Source organism: Trichoplusia ni, chromosome 6, assembly GCF_003590095.1.
Source record: "Trichoplusia ni isolate ovarian cell line Hi5 chromosome 6, tn1, whole genome shotgun sequence".
Classification (NCBI taxonomy): domain Eukaryota; kingdom Metazoa; phylum Arthropoda; class Insecta; order Lepidoptera; family Noctuidae; genus Trichoplusia; species Trichoplusia ni.
The window spans coordinates 15,893,022-15,915,461 of record NC_039483.1 but is presented as its reverse complement, the minus strand read 5'-3'; the positions used below and the strand labels follow the sequence as shown (position 1 = coordinate 15,915,461).

Here is a 22,440-nt window from a genome sequence, read left to right as displayed (position 1 = left end):
TAAACATTGAATCACCAATTACAGCATAAAATAGCAAATATTACGAATACACGTCTAGATTTTATACTGTGCAGTTTGAGCCTTACTAACGTAAGATACTGGGCTTTGAACCTATAAAATGCAAAGTATAAATTCGTATTCAGTCATTTACAATTGTTAATAAATGCTGTGAATACAATGTGTTACAAACAACTGGCTGGCATTTACTTATACATAATTTTAACCACAACGAACACATCGATACTCAATGTAAATTACAAACTTATGTGGACAATGTACACAGTACATATCACATTACCTCTACAGACATGGCGTTTGTAACACATTGCCATTCGGGTACAAAAAACATTATCTATTAACAAAAGCACAGGATACTAACAGTAATCAGTGCTATTTAGAATCTGCTTCATTAATAGTTGTGTAAAACAAAACAGGTATATTTATTAGTACTAATGTGATTGCAATTCATGTCAGTCATTTATTCACGACCTCTTCTATCCTATTAGGATTCCAAAGCCATGCTACACTAAGTCTGTACCTACGACACCACTTTGCTGCTGACTAATTTAAAATAATTTATTTTTTGTTTATGGACGTCCAGTCCACGTATAATACTTGAAACGTAACCAATATATATTCGCTGTGAACTCTGCCGAGCTCCGGCCGCAGAGTGGTGTCGCAGTAACAGAACACTGTTACCCAGCTGCCTTAACAATCGCCCTTGTGATGATGGACCAAAGAAACAATCTTTGCACAACAAATACGCTCCACTTAAATTATAACACAGATTTAACCTCTAGAAATGGCTAATGCGTATCTGTATCGAAACGACTCTAAATTACACGTGAAACCTCTAACACTAACAAGAGACCTACAACTAGGACGAGCCCTCGGACCCCCTATATATGCTAGAAAAAAAAACATAAAACAAATAATAAAAACAACTATAATTTACTTAAACATTATGCGTACAAAAATCCTAGCCGTCGTTCCCTAAACGCACTATCGAATAAATCGATAATAAATAAATTTATCAATAAGATACATAAACATTGTACATATATAAAAAATCTTTCATACCATTATACATATATACGTTACCGAGTAGGTTCCCTATATTATATCTTAACTCTCCTATATACAATATGTACAAAGGGAAATAAAAACAATTTGTACTTGCAGAAAAACCGTGGAAATTAAAAACGTAGAAGTGAAACGGAAATATACAATATGCGCGTTCGCATCTAACGTACACTCATAGAAAAGTTCATTTATGCTAATTATTATATAATACAGGCGACGGGTGCAAGTCCGTCTGAGATTTACAAAAATAATGTCTTATAGTGTGCTACAGCCCACAGCCGACTACCTGTCGCACCGCTTCGCACCGCCCGCGCCATCTGCCGGACAAATCAAAACTTAGAACAAATGACAACACTATACTTTTATAAAACATTATTTATTAAACATGCCAACATATCTATATGTGTTATGTACAAAGTAACATACACTAAGAGAGTTCATAATTTATGTTAGATATATTAAATAGTATGCCTGAGTATCAAAATCGTACACAATAACCCTGAGATAACTATAAACATGATTACACAAAAAATACTTTCTCTTTATACGAAATTCCCAATATATAATCTAAGGATTATAAGCAAGTCCTGACCCTTTCTTAAATATATTAAACCTAATTGCAGTATCCTACTTTATACACCCCTCCTCCCCCACTTTAACCCCTTAACTCCAGTCTTGTAACCATAAGCCGTGCTATACATATTATTATTCCACTGGTTATCAACTGAGTTTTCCATTTGCTCCAAACTTTTATAGTGTTGTCCCCAGGGATCCTCGGGATAATTGGATGGTTCACCAGCGTGGCTTGCATGCGCATAATGCCTGTCGCTGGTATGACCTATTCTAATATCGAATACGTCATTTTGTCCCAAACTGTTAGAGCTATGTCCCACAACGGCCCCGTTATGTCTCCAAGTGGACATACCGGTGTTTTCGGTAGGCGGCCTCGCCTCTTCGTCATCGGGCAAGGCAAGGCCGAACTCCCGCCGTAATCGCGAACTGAGGTTCTCCCGTTGTCGCTCCGAGGCTGTTGGTTGCGCGTCGAAGACACCTGCATCAATAATGGCGAGTTAGACATGTAAGATTTCATTTCGTGTGGTCCTAAAAGTCAGAGGCTCTTAGAATTACATTCAATTACTTAGAAAAACAGATCCATTTTGGAAAATGCTAATAATGTTTCGTTTATGATCAAATTTAAACGGTTAAAAAATTTTTATAAAGAATTGAAACACGTGTAAGCCGTTCCGTTTCGTAGCTACTCAAATTACAAGAAAAAACCCACTCCACGTCCGTCACGTTTGCCACAATCTGTCTAAAAATAATCAGCAGCAGTGCACTTTACAAAACTATTATAATATCACTGAATGCAGTGCAATAAAACGTCATTGCAAATTGTTTAAGTACTGGGTTTATAGCTTATAAGATTATCTCACTACGCTGGTATGTGGGAGTTAAATAAAAAAACCTCATATGAATATTAGTTTGAATTCTGCGGCGCAGTATTGTGTTTACACTTGTAGCCAAGGTCGCGGCGGTAATGATTTTAGTCTTTATTGTAGGAGCTCCGTACGCTATGCGCGGCTAACGTGACGCTGGCTCGTTTTAATCATTTAAACAGATCTACTGGTGTTATATTTAATCGTTGGCACAATTATAATAATTTGAAGTAGGAGAAGGCCTCTAAATTTGTGAATAATTAATTTTATTTTGATATTTGATGTCAAAATACTTTTGTATCTTTTGGAACGATCACAAAGTCAAAACTTTACAAATTGCAAATCAATATAATAATTAATTTTAAGTCTACTTGGAAACAAAATAAAATATGTACTGTAATATTGAACAAGATAAGTTCGTACCTACCGATTTACTTACTATGAGAACAAGCAAAACGTGTTAATACACGCGCACAATATTTGGATAACGTTTACTGACACGTGTAATGTCGCTATGGAAATACATGACATAACAACAGCATTGTTTGTGGGACGACGTTATCAATGAAATATAACACAAAAATATATGAAGCATCGATAAACTGGGGTCGACTGTTGCATAACGCAGTCGCACTTGTGATGTACACGAGTCGTATACCTAAATGTATGAGCAATTGATTGTCCATATGCATGCATAATAAAATTATGTACACCGTCATACCACAGGTACGAATATAATGTTTTGAGTATTTTCCTATCCAGTACAGTGTATAGATGTGGTCTGTTTTCAGTATACCACGGTAAGTAAACAAGAGATACGTGAATCCATGCAACATTACAAATCAAAGTTCTGTGGTGTTTCGATATATTTCAGCAAACTTAAATTAGTTTTAATAATTTCATTAAAAATATCATGCATTTTATGTCGTGAAAATGCAAGTTAATCATGATTCATGAGTCTAATGAAATGTTGCAAACACGAGCACGAGAGCTAGGAGTTTAACGATCCATTGACAATTGAATGTAACACATGACTTAACTTTTAATAACGTACTAGTGGAATCCAATTTATCAAACTGTAATAATACGTATAAATAATATGTGACTTTTTCTATTTATAAATTCAACTAATTTAAGATTTAACATTTTATATATCAGGTAATTTCCAAAATATATGATTAAATCCTGTCATAACCACGAGCGGCTTAATTTTGAAGACCAAGATAGTTAGTGATAGAAGAGTCTTATTTGAAACCAATACCGCGCTATCTATTTTCTCTACAGTCTCTAATGCCCAAAGATTTCGTAAAAGTATTTGATAAATACACAGTATTGGATCTTGAATACCGTGACATTTACAAAATCTACTAACATCAATACTTTCAATATCTAGGCCAATATCTTGTCTGAAAATAGCTGCTAGTTATCGCCGTCTCTGTCTGAGCGTTGACGCGTTCAGAAACGAAAGTTATAACAACTGCGCTGTAATATGCATTCATGTACATAAGTACTTGTATAGTTGTAAGCACGTTTCATAAGCCCTTTACGCAGCGAGCTTCTTGACGATCGTAAGGTAGTAATTTCAGAAGTCCAATATAGCAGTGATAGGGCGCACCTGAAATATGCACGTGGCCATAACTCACACTCAGGCCATGACGTGAAGCGGCAATATTGCAGTAGGTACCTCTTCAAGAGATAAGTGTAGCTATGATTGTGTAACGTATTGAAATGAAAACAGACACGTGACAATCAAATTAATGATAATTTAATCAATGTTTAATCAACCCAACCCACATTGACCTTGCTTAAATAGTAAACAATCGAATCTAGGTTTTTAAAGACTACTAAGTAGCCATACTTAAAAACAACATAATATATAAGTTAGATATTCTTTAAATAATAAATAAAAACTTCTACAAGTGCCACCCCACTATAGAAGGTTTTCTGCATCTGCTGTTGTATGTTTGATAGTGCATTTCGTTTCGAATGGTCCACGAGGGAGGCGTAACAAGGCACGACGCTAATCAAGTATGACAACATATAAACGGTGCGCGGGCGACGCATCAACCGTTTAAATCAATTGCTAGCGTGCTCTACTTGATTATTTAATTGTGTACTATGTGATGCTACCATAATAATCATATTTTGAATAGTTAGATTAATATTCTGAAGATTTTTTGTACAGTTTAAGTAGCATGCACTCGCTAATCAAGTTATCATATTGATTTAGCATGTGAAGTTATCGTAGTGATAATGAAAACGGATGATATAAAAAAGGCCATTCATTCGATTATTACTATCTTTACTTTCATATTGTTAACCCTGACGATTGAAACAATCTATGTCCATTGCAATAGCTTTCTAGCTGATAAGGACTTCCCCACAGGCATATACATAAATATACGCTATTTAATGCAGTTTTGTCTTATGTCCAATAAAAGACGAATAAATAGAAATACTAGTTCAGCTGGTAAGGGGTAAGTGGCCGGCGACGATATTTTTTCTTTGTAGCAATATCAATGATTGTACCTCCCGAGTAAAAAGAATAGTGTGTCTGAGCATGCGACTGACCTTTGGGCATGTGGTCGGCTGCGAGCTCGCGATGCAGTCGCTGCTCGAGCTCGTCGGCGGCGGCCTGCGCGGCGGCGTCCAGGCGCTGCGGCGACAGCGAGGCGGCGCCCGACGACTCGGACGACCACTCGGGCGCCGCCTCGCCCGCCTCGCCGCCCGACCCCGCCTCGCCCGCCTCGCTCGACGACCCGCCGCCGCCCTCCTCCACGCACCCGCCTTTGTGCCGCTTGCGGTACTCCGTTATAGAGAGCTGCCAAACACACCATGTTACTGTACCCATACCCACACCATGCAACATTAATTATCGTCAAGATGAAGAGCTCGCATTCGCTTTTATATTTAAAAAAATATCAGAAGTGTAAATCATAAATCAATCATACATGATTTCAATAAATTCAAAAATAGGCATTTTCCAGTTTTCCAAAAAGACTTTGTAACTTGGAGTTTTGGACTGATTATCGCAATACATCTTCAAAACTGGTGTACTTTGGTTAGTTATCGCGAGTCCACAGCGAGCCCCGATAAATGTGGTCCTTGCATTAGAACAACATCCGTCGGCGTATCGATCGGTGCACTGTTTTGAAACAATCGTCAAGAGTTAGGTTGACCTCGGTATTTAACTAATCTAATCTAAGACCTTGGGATCATTTATATTATATGCAGATATAAAGATTTTAGTTTTCAAAATAAAATGAAAAATTCTGAGGATACATCTCTACTGGTGTATGTATGAGTAATGGTATTTGCACACTCACCTTCCTTCTGACTGGTTTGGGTTTTTCAACAGGCGGAGGGTTCAGTCTGGGGTCGTTGTTGCGCGGGCAGTAGGGCTTGCCCAGCGGCTTGGGCGACGGCGCCAGCAGGCTCGCCTTGTTAGAACTGTTCAACACTCCCGATAATATCACACTGTTATTTGAGTCCATATTGTTCACTCGCGTTAAAATCTCTTGGACGTTCTTCAGTTCGTCAGCTCGTGTAATACTGTCCTTGTCAAACAAACTACTATCTAAACTTGTAGTCCTATCTATTGCACTCTTTATTATAGACATGTTTGGTACGTTCTCGTTTATTGAACTGTCCATATTAAAAGATTGAGACATATTGCTGAAAATACCGGAGAAGAGACCAGTCGAACTGAAACGCGACGAAAAGGGTAGAGTTGAGTTTTCTAACACGGACGGCCTGTCGATTGAGAAGGGCTTGTCGACTTTCTCTGGGCTTTCTACGGGGGTTGCTGGCCGTATCGCTTTGACCGGCTTCATAGGCTCCTCCGGCAATGGGATGGTCTCTGGCGGCGGTATCACAGGCATGGGGCTGGGCTCCTCGGGTAGCGGGATGTTTTCTGGCGCGGGGAGTGGTATCGACTCGACAGGCGGTAAAGGTATATTCTCAGGAGATACATGCAGTTTGACGTCATCATGAACAGAATTGCTCATTTCGTCATGAATGTCTCCATTGATCTCTATCGACTTTGAATTCGAGTCGTTTTCCGTTCTAAGTTGAATACTGATCTGATCGTCAACCATATTGAGATCGAAGTTCAGATTGACTTTCTTTCGTTTTTCTTTAGGTTTTTTATTTCTGCTTTTAAGTATTTGTATGTTTTCTGTGTGAAAGGAGTGTATTTTTTTCTGTATATCGTCCATCTCATCGCGCTGGGGTGACGAGTTCCCGCTCGTGTCTGCCGACTGACAGCTGTTCAGTTTATCGTTGGGGCTCTCAATTCCCTTGACGTCTATGCTAGCGTCGATAGACTCCTGAATTTTTGGCTGCGCTGGTATTGTAGTATCTATTTCCATTGGCACAACTTTATTGTAATTGCTTTCGTCCAGTTCAACATTGTTATTATTTGTTTTGATGTCCTCTGGTTTAGTTATTTCAGGTGGCATTTCGTCTTCCGGCGTGGGCACTCCTATTATTCTTCTAATGTTTTCACTGTCGTGAGGGCCCTTGATGTTCATGTTTAACATTTCATTGTCCATATTGCACTGGTCATCGGAACCCTGACCACTGTCCGAGCGAGTTCTATCTCTACCGTAAATACTATCCATAATATTTCTGACTTTATATTGCCGCGTTAATGCTTGCACATCATCTTTGACTGGAGAGTCTTCTGATGTTAAAATAGGCGAGGTTTCGTCATTACACTGTGTAAACAAAATACTGAGTTAACTTACTGGTACATTGCTAGTTATTGGAAGATATTAGAAGTTGTTATAGAAGTTACTTACAGGCACTATTGTGTTCTGTTCACAAGACAGCGATTCTCTTGCTAACCGTCTCTTTTTCAATGGGGTGACCATTTCGTTGGGTGGCGATTCTGAAACAAATACGTCTAAATTTTGACATAGTAATACTACTCTAATAAGAATAAAATAAGTTGTAAATATACTAACTTGAGTACCAACCTGCTGAAGGAGAGTCACTCTCCTCGCTGATAGCTTGTCTCAACCATCTCTTCTTGGCACTATGTTGAGGTATGACTGGCGCGACAACTTCAGTGACTTCCGTAGGTGGTGTACTTCTTGTTATTCTCTTTGCCTTCTTAGGGGGCTTATTTCGGTCTCGCCCCGGTGTTCTAGGCGGGGATAATCTAGTATCCTCCTCATGGTCTAAGTCATGTCCAGCACTTAAATCACCGATTATTGTAGACGCTACTCTGACCAAGCTTTCTAAGGACGGTGCAGTAACTAAGGCAGGTCTGTAAGGTGACCTATAAGGCGATGGTGTTCTTTCGGGTGATCTTCCGATCCATTCCGTCGCCATAGTTTTCTTTGTTTTTGGTAATTTAAAGGCAGACTCGACCGATCCTACGGCCGCTTCGACTAATAAGCACGCGGAGCTCAGTCCAAGTTCCTGTAAGCAAAATGATTTATGTAGGAAATACGTCGGAGTCTAAGAATTGGAGCTAATGTAATTCTGATGATGGACTACTTTAGACACAGTACTTGAAGTAGTTATTACCTCATTGACGGTATCGTTGTTCCGCTCATGCTGTTCGCTGGGCGGCGGCAGCGCGCTGTCCCTGCGCAGCGGCAGCGCGCTGGCCCTGCGCGGCGGCGACAGCGGCGCGGCCGGGGCCTCGTCGCCTGACGTCACCATGTCGCTGTCCGCAGAGTTCAGGCGCCGCCGGTTGGACTGCGATGTCGTGCGCGCGCGACCCTTGCGCCTATACAAATTTTGTTATTAAAAAAAGGTCTGGAATGTTTCGTGATGTTTTGAATTTGTACTTTTTACTAATGACATCAATAAAATTTACTACTTTCATTTTACATCATTGTTAAGCGAGAAAACATCTTAGCACATTTGTAACAACTTCTATAAGATTAATTTTTTTTCTTGGAATTTGGCCAATTGTAAAAAAATACAGATGGCATCTGCTAAGCCCCCAATAATAAGAATGTAACTGACAAAACACATTGTACACTTACTTTTTCCGTTTTTTAGAAGTGTTATGAACTTCTTCATCGTCATCCTTGTCGTTAGCATTAGGGTGAGGATCTGACTCTCGTCTCTTTTGCCTTTCTTTAACCTCTTGTTTGCGCTGTTCAGCTTTTTCCATGCGTTCAAACGCCTTCATAATAGCTTCCATCTTACGTTCCTCGCGCGTCTGTAATTTAGATGCAGGTTTAGAAGACGTTCTAGTCCCAAGGCTAGGAGGCAGACTTTCATTTGAGTTTTTCGAACTCACCATTTTCCTCTTTTCTTTTTCTTTGCTATTTGTCTGTATTTTATCCTGAGAATCATCTGTCTTGTCGTCTAACGAGTCGTGATTGACGCAGGTCGTACGGCTTGATCTTGAGGAGCGGTCGTGGCAAGCAGACTTAGCCATAAACTCTCTAGTCAGCGGCCTGTCTTCTTCTAATTTAGGCTCTTCTACTTTAGGTTTCTTTTCTTCTTCTTTTTCTTTTTCTGGCTTTTCGTCATCAGAAAACGTCTCGTTTTCAAGCTTTAGAGCTATCTCTTCTATCTTGGGGACGGGCTTCGGTGGTTCCTCCACAATTGGCGGCGGTTCCTTTTTGAATTCCTCGACGGGTCCCTCAAACTTTTCTTCGACGGGTTCCTCCTTATAGAAGTCCGGTTCGTCAATGTCTTCTGGCTTCATTTCTTCTTTAGCTATCAGATCTATTTCAGGTTTCAAGTCTTCTATTGGTTCAGGTTTAGGCGGTTCATCGAAATTCAAGGCCATCACAGCTGTTTTTACGGGTGACATAGGAGGGTACTCGTGTTTGATTTGTTGCGGTGATTTCTTCTCAGATTTAACAGGAACAATTTGTGGAGTGAATTCTTTAACTGGTGTCGTAACGGCGGGAGCGTGCGGTGGAGAGACTGGTGAAGAAGAACTAAAGCATCTATTTCGACTTCTTTTCTCTCTAGGCGGATAGTCGACACTTTTACGAGACGCTAACGTATTTAGACCATTTACTTTACAGTGCTTCGGGTTTCCGCAAGCACAAGGCTGTTTACTACCATCAGCATCATGCCCCACAGTTATTTCTGTGTTGGACTGAATTACTCCAATCGTAACTAAATAAACATGTAATGTCCCTTTAACTATACAGTGTTGTAATTCAGCATTGGGTTTACATGATCTTCGAACAAATCTGGCTTCGTTGCCATAAGTCCTTGTGTCTATACATATTTGTGTGTTATCTTTTGGTAATCTATAGAAGAATACGAAAGGTCCAGGTTTTTGACTACCAGCACGAGCCGAATTCTGTAATTGCGGTCTGTGCTGGTTAGACAACATGTATTTGCCTCGTAATTCTATTACTGGTGTATTTTCCTTCAAGTCCTTTGTAGCAATTAATATCTTGCCACCGGCATGCGGCACAGTGGTGCATAAATGTGCACTCATAGCATACGCCATGTTGGGAGTATTACCTAATCTACTGCTGTACTTCATTATCTTAGCTCTCAACTCTGGGCTGTAATGGTTTGTAACAGCCAGTTCATAAGAATCTTGGAAATGTGACTGATTCGTTAATCCAGAACTGTATTTACTTCTGTTCAATAACATTTCCTTCTTCCGTTTTACTCTTTTTTCGGAAAGTTTCCTCTTAGAGCCTTTTCTTATGACTTCTGTTTTCTTTGGCCTTTTAGGCCCTCGCTTGGGTAATGTTAACGAAGGTTGCGGCAATGGTGGAAGCACTGGTACATTAGAATTATAAGTAGTTACACATGATCCGCTTGTGTTTGTATAAGTAGTGACTGTAAGTAATCGTTTTCGACGCTGTCCTGGAGGTTTACTGCTCTCAGACGAGTCCGTATCAGATGCACCAAGAGCGCTGAGTTCTTCTCTTTTCCTTAACTGTATGGCACGTGCATGGCGTCGGTCTATCGCCCTGGGCAAACAGAGTTCACACATGTAAGCGTCCGGTATGTTCTGTCTGTCGATGCCCATACAATCCACATGCTGCCACTCACCACAACGGTCACAACAAATCATGTAACCGTCGTCGTGTGTGAAGTCGCAGATACATCTCGTCTTGCCTTCTTCCTCCCCTTCTGGAGCTGTTTCCGTGTCACTACCACCTCTATTAGCTTTTCTATCGCCGTCTACCGAAGATATGACAGAAGCTGCGTCGTCATCGGGTGGCGGCGGCGGTTGAGGCTTATACGTCATAGTCGGCATTTGTATAGAAGAAACAGGTATAGGTGTTCCAATAACACTGGTAGGCACTGTCGAAGGCATATCGTATGAAGCGGTGGACATGATAACGGGTGAATTTCGCTTCAGTGGGCTCATTGGCGATGTAGTTAATGTAGGTGAAATGATTGCAGGCGGTGGTCCTGTTGAGACTGGTGTTGAGGGTGGTGTTGCTGAAGGTTGCTTCTGAGCAGGCTGAGCATATGTGTGGTCCAACATCACAAATGCTAAGGGTTGGAATGAATACCTTCTTAGTTCCTCAGAAAGATTTGGCCTTTCTTCCATTCCAATTATATCATCTTCAGTAAGTAAAGTAGTTTTGTCGCCCCTGTAACAAAATAAATTAAGTGCTTAGCAAAACCTATAAAAACAATAAAGAATGATAATTATAATATTAAAAATAATATTTTATTAATAAATTACATTATTTTGATAAGCTGTATTATACTTACACAACAATCCTTTTTTGATTAATAGGTTTTATCTCTACTGGTTCCTCAGGAGTTGGAGGTAGAGTAGGTATATTATGATTTACAGATGTCGGACTTGGTTGTAACATCAACTTGGGCTGTGATAATGACTGCAATATTTGTGCAGTAAGTTGCTGGTTAGCTGATACTTGAGATACTGTGGAAATCGGATTATCTGCGGGACCGTATGTTTGAACATATCGTAAATTAGGGGTAGACCCAGATTGCACATAATGTGGACCCTTGGGTAAACTCGTACTTATTGGAGCAGTTGAAATCAAAACAGGCCCACAAGGTGACTGTAAAACTAAACGTTCTGTTTTAGGAGGGAATTTTGACAAAGACATTGACTGGTTCTTATGTGTTGGGCTACCAACTTTCTGTATAATTTTTGATGCATTGGAGTCAACAACTCCATAACTTGGCTGCTGACTTTTATATGTAACACTGGCAACAGGCCAAGACTTTGCTTCAGATTTGTTAGCTGACCCAGTCTGTTGTATTATTTTTATTGGCCTCGACTGATTCTTCTGACTTGAGACTTGACCAGAGTTTTTAGACCCCTTGAATGTATTGACAGATTTTCTTCCCGAGTGTACAGACATCTTGTTGGGTCCAGAGACAACACGAGATAAAATATGGCATTGAGTGTTGCCAGAGGAGGCAGCAACCATAGCATTTAAATTAGCACCATTGTTTACCTTATTCAAAGTTTTATTTAAGTTTGTGCTTTTTGTAAATGTATGATTGTAGGGCACATTCTTGATTGGGCTATTGTTGACAACATTAGGTGACAAGGTGGAGCAGCCAATCAGTGATTGATTCTTCTGAGGTTTAGTACATAGAACTGAGTTGCTTAGCTTGTATACATGATTCTGTGTGCCATATACTGGTGCCATCTCTTTACCAGTGATATATTGTTGATTGTAGCTGGGATTCTTCGGAATAGATATGTTACTTAAAATTTGAACTTTGGATGTCTTGGGTCGGCTAATAAAGTTAGTCTCTGTAACAATGTTTGCTCTTCTTCCGCTTTGATTTGTGTCATTTACATAACTTTCGCTGGTGATAATGATTTGTGACACGCCAGCTTGTGTTCTATCATCATCAGTTTTTGTGTCATTTGTAGCAGCACTGGTTGCGAGTATTGTGGGTAGCCACAAAGTCTGGTTTCCTGACACATCTTGTACATTCTGAATAGATGTAATGTTTCCAACTGCTGCATCAACATTAATTGTAAAGTTCTGAGGCAATTTTGTGACATTTTGAACAATTGCCGTATTAAGTGGAGCTTGAATAAGGGTTGTGGAGTTTTCTACATAATTAGCATCATTTGAATCTTCTGTTTCTTGTAATATGGGATACGCTATGCGTCCTACATTATCAATGGCCTCTTCAAGCCTCACTATGCCTGAAAGGGAGTCCACGGACATATCTGTATCACAATGTTTGTCGGCAATGTGATATTCAACTTCTTTCTCTACTTTGTGCACAGATTGAATGATACTTTCAGGATTTGTGGAATCAGGTTCAGGATCACCTTCAGTGGGAGAAAAGGGCACAGCCCTCAATACAGGAGTTCTCACACTAGGTACATTCATATCTGTTAATTTGTGATCCAATACATGTTGATAGACATTTTCACTGGAGGTGGCCGGCCCGTAATCCTATAACAAAAAATTAACATCAAATTAATGTTGGAATAATAAGTTTAAACGATACAAACATTGCACTTTTGTTTTAACTTAAATAAGTCAGAGCTGCATAATAAGTATGAATAAACATTTAAAATGCTAAGTATGTAGGTAGTTTGTCAGAAACAAGTATATTCATGTCTGTGTAATAAAATTCAAACATGCTATAGACTGCACTTCAAGAGGTTTACGGATTAGTATTTCTTCTAGATATTACTATAATAAAATATGTATAAAATAGTTGACACTGTTCCCTATATAGTGAATTGATTACCATGCTAGTAACACAACATTGAAAAGCGTATCAACAGGAATCAAGGAATAACAATCATATCAAATGCCCTCATTCACAACTCAGTGATAACTAGCATTTTAAATATATTATTAAAACCATCTCACATTACTCACCAAATGGCTGTAAAACTAAAACTAAAAGGATATCAATGAATACACTTTTCTTTCAAAATCTTTATTTATTACATTGACAAGGTCCTGAAAAAGGTAGTGTTTGGTATTATTCTTTTTTTTTCTTCATATAAATTCAGAATATAAATACTGTAAGCAAAGATTAATGACAGATTACACTTCTCATATACAGATTTGTTCCAGAACCAAGCCATAAGCACCATGAATAAGATCAGTAAATTCTAGCAGGATAAATGAAATAGCTTAACATAATAGTGATGAAGGAAGTAGGAAAACACTGTAGGAACCTGATGTTATTGGTTACAAAATCATAATATTTACAAATATAGAGGTAGGTGAGTGGCAAAGTGTCCAAGTCAGCAGGACCAGTATGGAACCCTGCTTTTAAGATTTTAGTTATTTAAATACATTCTACTTACTTGCCGGGCCGCTGGTTCGTATTCTGATGTAGCTGACATGCTGTATATACTATCATCTTGGGTCAAACCCGAGATGACGCCTTGGAGTGCACCTCGGCCCCCAAATTTTATTTCATGTGACTGCAACCGAAAATCGATGCTTTATCCATATATCCTCTAAATTGTCACGTATATGCGCGATGTACACCATAATGTTCTTGGTAAAATATTTTTAGTCCACAAATAGGATACGACCGCCGAGGTCATTGTTCCATAATACTATTTGAAAGTCACTTTATTTTGTTCCCTACGAGAAAATATATCATAAAACACTAAAATTATGCATTATCAAGGCTGCAGCAGTGGTACAAAAGCGTAAAATAAGCGAATAGGTTAATCCACTGCCGCCATTATTGTAGCACGGAAACTGAAATGTCTTACTAATAAACATCAAAAATAGTAAACACTAACCTGATATGTGAAATTTAAATGAAATATAACAGTAGTTTAATGAAATAATCGAATTATTTAACAATATGAAAGCTCTAAGTCCGCTTAGTAACAAAGACATGAGAAATATAAGTACATACGAAAATGAGGTTTGTATATTTATATCACCCCAATAAAATAATAATGACTTAAATGTAGAAATCCCGTGTATAGTAATGGTTTATTAATGTGAAATGAACTAAATATTTATAGAAAATGACAACATCACAAGTTAGGCAGTATGAAATCCAGATGTAAACACTTTTCCAGAAAATACTGAAGGAAACTGATACTGACCTGTATACGAGCGATTTAACAACACCTAGGACGTAGCGAAACTGTTTCCATCAAATAATTACATAGCACGTAATAAATAGGCCTCAAAGTCCGAAACTACGACCAAAACATTCACAAGAGTCGAAGATGGCGGCCATTGCATTTTCTTGATACAAAACAACGGGGGTATCATGAAACATGTCGAACTACTAGGTACTTCCGGTCAGTCAAATACAAAATAATTCAAAATATTTTTGCAAAAACTAATAAACGTTACTAGATTGACGAAAAAAAATAATTTTATTTTAAATTGTTATGTCGTATTATCAATCATAATTATTTAGTACAGAAACATATTTTACAATAAGAAGTACTGCAAATAAATTACGCATTGCTTGTGGCTAGAAGTAATAGAGTATTTTCTTATTTTTTTAATTCATCTACATTATAGACAAAGTTTCCTCTGGATACGGATGCGTTCCAAGTTAACATATTACTAATTGTCTTTGAAGTTATAAATCCTAATGCGTAACAATTTTATTTATTAAATTTATCAAGTGAATTACATTAATCCTGTTATTGGTAATCCTTATTTCTCTTGGTCGTTTATGTTAAACCTTTTTTACCAATATGAAAAATGTTTTAAGAACTTTTACCACTCGGGAACACCACTCACACCGAAATGCAATTTTCAGCTTAGTTTGGGGGACATTGTCGATTAATGTCTTGAAAATTATAACTTATTAATTATTATAGAAATAAAATATTATACAATAAATTATTCTTTTTCTGTTATTGCAATGATTATGAGTATTCTAAAAAAGCTTAATTTTCTTACCAGTTTAAGAAATTTTAAGATCATCTTCGATTCATGATAAAAGACTACGGAGTACGGAAGAATATAGTCGAGCGATAAGAATATAATTCATATTCGTGAAGAATTTTTTATCCCAATCGGAAGACTCTGCGTCGCGAAAGTTATAATTATTAATATAAAAAATAAAATATAAATTATTGCTTTAGTTATTAGAGATAAACATAAGCACAACAGAGAGCAACAATAAAATCAAAGGCTAAAACAAAACGATTTCAAACCACTCTTACACGTTATCATATTTTTATAATGTTTGCATTCGCTAGAATAACAGATTTACTCTTGCATTAAAATATTAGACTTGGATTAACAAAAACATATTTGTTGTTTGTAAAGTTAAATTTCTTAAACTTCGAAACTAGAACTACTACTACTACTACTTCGACAGAATTGTATTCTACTCTATTGAATTTTTTTATTCTAGTCTATGATTAGTAAAAACCATGAAAAATTCAAATTCCTTGATTTGGACGAATATTATTCCAAAAGCTAAACTTGAATCTACCGTACGCTAAGAGTGCATACTCTTGAAATTATTTTTAATTTAGTTTCAAGATTAGGTTAAAGTAAATCCATAAGGCAAATAAACACAATCCAGCATAGATTTCTAGCACAAACATTTATAAAGATCAAGCATTTGATTTTAGTAACATTTTATTTTTTGTTTTAGTGTCTTTGAAATACTTTATTATCCATAACGATATATTTCACTTATTTTTTAGTTAACAATAAATAAATAAAAAAACAAAAAAGTTTACAATATGAAATAGTTTATAATTTTCTCATTTTGTTTGCTTATGGAAATTTATGGTTCTCCGGATTAGTGATGAAATCTTAAATTCGCCGATGTCAAGCCATTGTCAAATACACGTTTTTAACTAATAGGTTATGTTGTTGTGGTAATACTTGATTTATAACCAAAATTTTATTTTGAGTCATAATGAGTGACTTTGTATTGAACGATTCTGATACAGAAGTAGATTCAGATGAAGAAGTAAGTACTGGTTTTTAATCATTCGTATTAACACTTTCGTCTTTTGACTCGTGTCAATATCACAACATTTTGTATTTCAGTTGCAAGAAGCCTTCGCCAAGGGACTATTAAAACCTGGTCTCAATGAAGAGATTGAGAAAATTGAGAAGCATTATGCGAATAACGTCACTGAACTTAAAGCAAAATTAAAAGACTTCCAGTTAAAATTACCATGGATTGAGACGCTAGATCTCGTGACAACAGTCGCTCCGATGGCCCCAGACGTTGCTATGCAGATGCAGGAGACGGCACAGCGACGAAAGTAATTAAAGATCCGTGTATAATAATATACTTATAATATTAACCATTCTGTAATCTTAACATTTAGCACCTAATTAGTTTCTTCATGCCTAGTTATAAATGTTTGTCCATAATATTGAATTACTGTTGAAGTTAAGTATATTTGCTTACTCATTCACACAAACTTTAAAACCAATATTTTCCAAATTTTAATAAATTGGAACTAACAAGCAGCTGAATGTTTACATTTTTATAACTAGGTTAAATTACTAATCTATGAAATTTATTCTTGCACAGAAATCTTAAAGAGAATAGTAAGGGACAACAGACATATGATGCAGCACAGGACCCGGTTCTCAATGAGTTTAAACGAGAGAACCTCATACATCGACAGGCACAGGCTGCCGTGCTTGAGGGTATCAAAAAACTTAAGGACCTTGGAATACCCACTAGGAGGTAGGTTTAATACCCTTTTAACAATAAGTTGCCTGCAAGAAATATTTTTGTACGTCTTTTTATTCTATTTCAATTCAAATTAAAAGTTTTCTCCCAACTAAGCTTGATTTTGAAAAATAAAGAGGTACTTAATTTTAATAAAAAATGAATTGTGATGATCCCCTCTGATGCAGGCCACAGCATTACTCTTAAGATTTAAAATAAACAAAATCATTGGAGACTACCATAATGAGCTGTAAACTTACTTGATAATTGATCACCTATGCAATACAGAATTAGATTGGATTCTTATTGTTCAATACTCAATATTTTTAATGCACTCCATATGTTGAAAAGGTGTTACATATAAGTATAGTTCTCTCTTTTTTTTCATATACATATTGTTTAAATCAGCTCAGTAACAGAAGAGTTGATTACCCCATTATTTCTAGTTTATTTTGTTTAGACTGAAGTTTAAATGTGTTTTTTAATCAATAACTTAATTTTCAGACCAGATGACTATTTCGCGGAAATGGCCAAGACAGATGAGCATATGCAGAAGGTGCGCAAGAACCTGATGGCGAAACAGGCGGCACAGGCTCGTACGGAGAAAGTTAGACAGCTACGAGACCAGAAGAAGATTGCCAAGCGAGTTCAGGTAAATAAGATTGTAGTAGTGTGTTTTTGTGTTGGATGGAAGTAGGAAGTAGGTTAGTTTAGGAGTGGGTACAAATATGCTGGCTATTGGCCTAATGTGGACAATGATAATTCCAACTAGGATAAACCCAGGTTAAATAAGGTAGCCCAACAGTTTATGGCCAAAAGAAAGTTACTTAATACCTCTTATAAGATTCATATACACTAAAGCTGGTTATTAAGTGAAAATCATTCAACATCATACAATTCATTGAATAATTTTCCAGACTGACGCGAGATTAAAACAAGCAGCAGACAAGAAAGAAATGTTGGAACAGCTAAAACGGGTACGGAAAGGCAAGTCGTCAGATTTAGGTTTTTTGGATGACAACAAAGGCAGTAATAAAGGTAATAATAACAAAGGAAAGGGACCGCATAATAAGGTGAACAAACGACGAGCTATGAAGAACGAGAAATTCGGTTTTGGCGGCAAAAAGAAAGGCTCTAAACTAAACACAAGAGACTCGTCCAATACTTATGAAGGTTTCAATGGCGCGTCCACTAAGAAACCGAACAATTTCAAGACTAAATCGTTTAAGGTTAATAATAAGAAACATCAGAAGAATCCAAGACCTGGTAAATCTAAGAGGAAGAATGCTAAGAGATGAGATTTAGTTTTATATTAGAATAAATATTTTGGTAATCATTTTATTGTTTTATTCACTTGTCTAACTGTACTTTGAGAAACCTTCAAGGGGTAGGAGTGAGGAAATTAAAGTAGGTGAGATTTTACTAGTAATGTTGTGTAAGATCACATGAACCAATACACCTCCAGCATTTTTATCGAAAATGTAGTGCTTTGCCTGTAGGTTGACTGAATATTATTGTTTTAAAGTCACTGGAATTGTGGCTTGACATTAAATTGTTCAACATTTTGTATGAATTATAACCTTGACTTCGGCAATTCAAATGCCAAGGTAGATTCTAGACCGTATTGTCTTTACGTCCTATACTTTTTAATACAGTACTTCGATCCATGATCTAAACAATATTAGACTATAAACTTAGATATTTGAATAATAAGTTAAAGGTTGAGTAACTCTCATAGGTTTATTCAATAAAACAATCTCAGTATTATTAAAATGTATATTCAATTCACCGTGTTTGTTCCGTGCGCTGCTGCTGGTATCTGCACTGCTACTCAGTATTTCTGAGCAAAAACAAAATAGATTAGTAGTTGTTTACGGTGGCTCTAAAGATAAGCTGTTCTAAGGAATATAACCAAGCCCAAATAATTATGAAATGAAAAGAATAAGAAAAACTTAAATTCTATTAAAAACTGGCACATCATTACGTAAAAGCAAAAGTATTTCTATTAACATTTAGTTATCATTGCTATCGGCTTATATAAAAAGAGTAGACTAGACTATAAAAAGGCACTGATCAAGTTATTAAATATCACACAAATTAAAACTTACTTTCAGTTTATGTACACAGACACACATTGGACGTATAGCAGGAGGCTAGCGTTAAGGACGGCAGTTAAACATGGGAAAAAGCTTGTGTAGTTAATGTATACCTTTGGACCTACCACCAGGCCATTAAGTTATTGCAGTTGTGGAAATTAGACGCCGCTGTACGTGGAGGAGTGCGCTGTCACACTCACACAATACACACAACTTGAATATAAGTAGGCACAGGGCCCCAATTCCACTACTTATCATGACACTATTTGTATTCTCTTAAGAATTTAGTTTATACAATAACTGAAGAGCCAGTAAGGGGTAGAACATTCACGGTGAATACAATGAATTTCCAATTATTGTAGCAAAATAATTAGGAGAACACAAATGGTGTCAAATTTAATATAATTGGACGGAATTGGGGCCCTGCACACCTACCAAGTTTTATTACCAGCAATAACTATGGAATCGCTTATTAATGGAATGGCATGGTTTTGCGACATATCACTTGACTTATCGATTCTATACAATCAGAGTGAATCGACCAGTCGCGCTTAGAGAACTGACGTTGGTTAAAGAGAGGCTGGTTGTTGGTTAAGAATGAGTAAAGGCAGTTATTTTTTGTGATGTAGCGGTGTAGAGGTGCTGCTTGCGTTTAACACCATCACCTACTTACACAAGAAGACATGTAGTGTTAGTGAGCTGGTAAAAAAGTGAGAATGATTCATGAATTAAAACACAAAATGACTTCCACCACAATTCTAGCTTTACGGATTAATAATATGATATTTTATTTCGTGATTTTTGTATTGTTTGTTTAGTGATTTTCTCTTTCACATACCCAGTAATAATATATCTCCCCTCCCCCTCATGCGGGCCTCATGCCATTATTTTGAACTACGAGACGTTTTAAAATGACATAAATAGAGGTGTAAAAGAATGTAAAGTAAAGCCGAGAATATATATTAAGTACCCCAATTATGATTGCACAAAATCACAAAACAAAACAGCACTCAGTTATATGATCATTATGAACCCACGTGACAAGAGTTAGGTTAGGAATGAAACACCACAACGATGCCATATGAAACGTGTATTGCTGTTATCTACCACTTGCGGTTCTTGCCCTTCTTCTTCTGCTGTTGCTTGCGTTGCCACGCGCTCTCGGTCTGTTTCTCCACGCGTGGGCTCTTGGCAGCCGCCGCGGTTGTGGGCGTGGCTTGCTGCTTGCTCATGTCGCTAAAGACGCGAAAGACAGACACGGTGAAATAATTGGAAAAGTTGTTGCTATGTTATTTGTGTAAACGACAGATGCTGGCTGAATTTCAAATTGCGAATGTTTTCAGTCGCAGTTTACATTCTTTACAGATTAGATTAATTCGTAAGCGTATCGATAGATGTACTGTATTTAATTGGGTCTCAGTATTTGCAGGTACCAAATAATTATTTATTAAAGATAAATTGATAAATTATATCAGAAACATAAATATATTCTTCTACAAGTATTTTTGTTTTTGTAAGTTTGCCTAATATTTTTTAACCTCCTCTATTTTGGTAGCTTATTCTCATATGTCTACCTTGTAAACATCTTGTATACTCACTACTGGTCGGTGGCGTTAGTGGACATTCCCTGGCTGCCCTTGATGACGTCACGCCGCACTCCGCGCCGCTTGCGGTACGCGGTACGCTCGTACTTCGGCAACCATCTGCGTAACGATATATTTCGTACTGTATTATTTTTTACCACGCTTTTATTTGCGTATTTTCTCTTACGATGTAATTGTACATTACATATAATTACTATAATTAGCCTTGACATCATTTCGCATAAAATTAATTGATTGATTTTGAACAACGCAATAGGCTTTATTTTTGCACACCTTGTTCCTACTTCACTTTTCAAAAGAATTTTGTCTTAATTTTTTTGATTAAATCAGATTCATTTTTGCTTGCTAGTTTATATGTAGACATTGAAAGGTTTCATAAGCATAACATGCTAATGCACCTTATACCGACGCAATAAGATTCATTTTGTCTTGCTACATTTTGACAATGTAGATATTTTTTATAACTTTACCTCTCTGGGTCCGGGGGTCTCGACAGGTCGGCGTTGGGCGGCAGCTTGGTCTTGCGCTTGCGTTTCTGCTTGCGCTTCATAAGGAGTTCCGAACCAGGCGTGCTGTGAATATTGTATGTGTATGTTAGTTTATATCTCTTATGTCATAAACTACCGAAATATATATTTTTTTAAGTTTTTAAGTATTACTTTGCTGGTATGAAGATATGGCTTACCCAGGTGATTGTTCTTGTTTGCTCTGTACGGTTTTCTTCACAACTTTGGCACCCATCATCCATTTTGATGATTCTAATGCGTCTATGTCGATCTTGGTCTGTAATTAACAAACAAAAAAAATTACGTGTTGTTGCGAAATGACAAAGAACAGGTGGTCAGAAGTGGTAAATCTGATTGTTTTCCTACATAAGTGACAATATAAGAAATTCAGTTCTGGTGTCGCGTGGATTTTACAAACGTTCAAGTCACGTGCATGAAGGCTTCCAGACCTGTTAGAATAAGCATTCATAGATCACACAAATGGATGTCCTACGCAGTCGTCGACCCCGCGCCCATGTGCTTACCTCCAGCTGGTGTAAGGGCGGCAGGCCCTGCGCCAGCAGCAGGGCGCGCGGCGGGTCCCGCTGCGCCAGCAGCTTGACGAGGCGGGCGAGGGCGCGCGTGTCGTGCGGCGCGGCGCGCGCGGCCGCCTCGTGCGCGCGCGCCGCCGCGCCGCCGTCCCCGGCGCGGGCGTGAGCGCGACCTGCCGCGCGCCATACGCTCAGCAGGGACGCGAAACGCTAGGGACACACGTACAATTTTTATCGTAGATATTAATGATAAATAGATTAAAAAATCGAAAACTCACGTTTTTGTAAAAAACACACAAAAAATTGGTCCAGCCGTTTTTATAGTTGTAAATTGCATTGTCATCGGGTTTGAAGCTATCCTGAAAATTTCAGCCTGCTACCTTATCGGAAAGTGCCTCAAAATTGAGATACAAAAATCCAACCGGAGCGAAAAACATATAAACAGGAAAGTGAGTGTATAAAAACTTGGGAAAAAGGTCTCCGTCACCCTATACACATGCGATAATCACCTACAGCGCTCGACAACTCGAAGTTGCGAATCAGTCGGAGCTGCCCGCGCAACACGCGCAATAAACGAACGATAGGTAAAGCAGCGTCAGAATTTGGTGTTAACTTTTCTGCTT

At 37.7% G+C, this 22,440-nt stretch overlaps 3 protein-coding genes across 9 annotated transcripts in view; 1 reads left to right on the top strand and 2 right to left on the bottom strand.

Annotated features, from left to right (window-relative positions):
- Window positions 1-427: 427 nt before the first annotated feature.
- LOC113495265 lies at window positions 428-14,742 on the bottom strand. 7 transcript variants are annotated; one of them, XM_026873918.1, is made up of 11 exons: window positions 14,515-14,741; window positions 13,750-13,869; window positions 11,193-12,877; window positions 8,522-11,068; window positions 8,055-8,259; window positions 7,487-7,946; window positions 7,322-7,425; window positions 5,846-7,237; window positions 5,091-5,340; window positions 2,009-2,134; window positions 428-1,400 (listed from the first exon to the last, which is right to left on the bottom strand). In XM_026873918.1, the coding sequence occupies exons 2-11, from the start codon at window positions 13,786-13,788 to the stop codon at window positions 1,366-1,368; spliced, it is 6,843 nt and encodes a 2,280-aa protein (XP_026729719.1). In that variant the 5' UTR covers window positions 13,789-13,869; window positions 14,515-14,741; the 3' UTR covers window positions 428-1,365. The 7 variants fall into 7 exon arrangements, with proteins under 7 accessions (XP_026729719.1, XP_026729717.1, XP_026729718.1 ...); XM_026873916.1 differs by lacking the exon at window positions 428-1,400 and having other exon boundaries at window positions 1,444-2,134; window positions 8,522-8,700; window positions 8,782-11,068; window positions 14,515-14,742; XM_026873917.1 differs by lacking the exon at window positions 428-1,400 and having other exon boundaries at window positions 1,444-2,134; window positions 7,499-7,946; window positions 8,522-8,700; window positions 8,782-11,068.
- Window positions 14,743-16,195: 1,453 nt separating this feature from the next.
- Window positions 16,196-18,417, top strand: LOC113495264 (probable rRNA-processing protein EBP2 homolog). The gene is made up of 5 exons (XM_026873911.1): window positions 16,196-16,361; window positions 16,442-16,662; window positions 16,938-17,096; window positions 17,586-17,733; window positions 17,999-18,417. Exons 1-5 carry the CDS (start codon window positions 16,308-16,310, stop codon window positions 18,377-18,379), a joined length of 963 nt encoding a protein of 320 aa, XP_026729712.1. The 5' UTR covers window positions 16,196-16,307; the 3' UTR covers window positions 18,380-18,417.
- A 426-nt stretch (window positions 18,418-18,843) lies between these two features.
- LOC113495185 (signal recognition particle subunit SRP72) overlaps window positions 18,844-22,440 on the bottom strand; it is a 5,023-nt gene continuing 1,426 nt past the window's right edge. The window contains exons 2-7 of the mRNA XM_026873794.1: window positions 21,812-22,027; window positions 21,467-21,564; window positions 21,252-21,353; window positions 20,776-20,880; window positions 20,285-20,413; window positions 18,844-18,921 (exon numbers count right to left, since the gene is read on the bottom strand). Coding sequence (XP_026729595.1) covers window position 18,921; window positions 20,285-20,413; window positions 20,776-20,880; window positions 21,252-21,353; window positions 21,467-21,564; window positions 21,812-22,027 — 651 coding nt within the window. The 3' untranslated portion in view covers window positions 18,844-18,920. The remainder of the gene's footprint in view (window positions 18,922-20,284; window positions 20,414-20,775; window positions 20,881-21,251; window positions 21,354-21,466; window positions 21,565-21,811; window positions 22,028-22,440) is intronic.

Coding starts and splice junctions, on each gene's coding strand:
- LOC113495265 (XM_026873913.1), bottom strand. CDS start 13,788: ATGTCAGCTACATCAGAATACGAACCAGCGGCCCGGCAA. Junction 7,238..7,321: donor AACAGAACACAATAGTGCCT/GTAAGTAACTTC, acceptor TTGTTTACACAG/TGTAATGACGAAACCTCGCC. Junction 2,135..5,090: donor AGCCGACCACATGCCCAAAG/GTCAGTCGCATG, acceptor TTATTGATGCAG/GTGTCTTCGACGCGCAACCA.
- LOC113495264 (XM_026873911.1), top strand. CDS start 16,308: ATGAGTGACTTTGTATTGAACGATTCTGATACAGAAGTAGATTCAGAT. Junction 17,097..17,585: donor CTTGGAATACCCACTAGGAG/GTAGGTTTAATA, acceptor CTTAATTTTCAG/ACCAGATGACTATTTCGCGG. Junction 17,734..17,998: donor AGATTGCCAAGCGAGTTCAG/GTAAATAAGATT, acceptor ATAATTTTCCAG/ACTGACGCGAGATTAAAACA.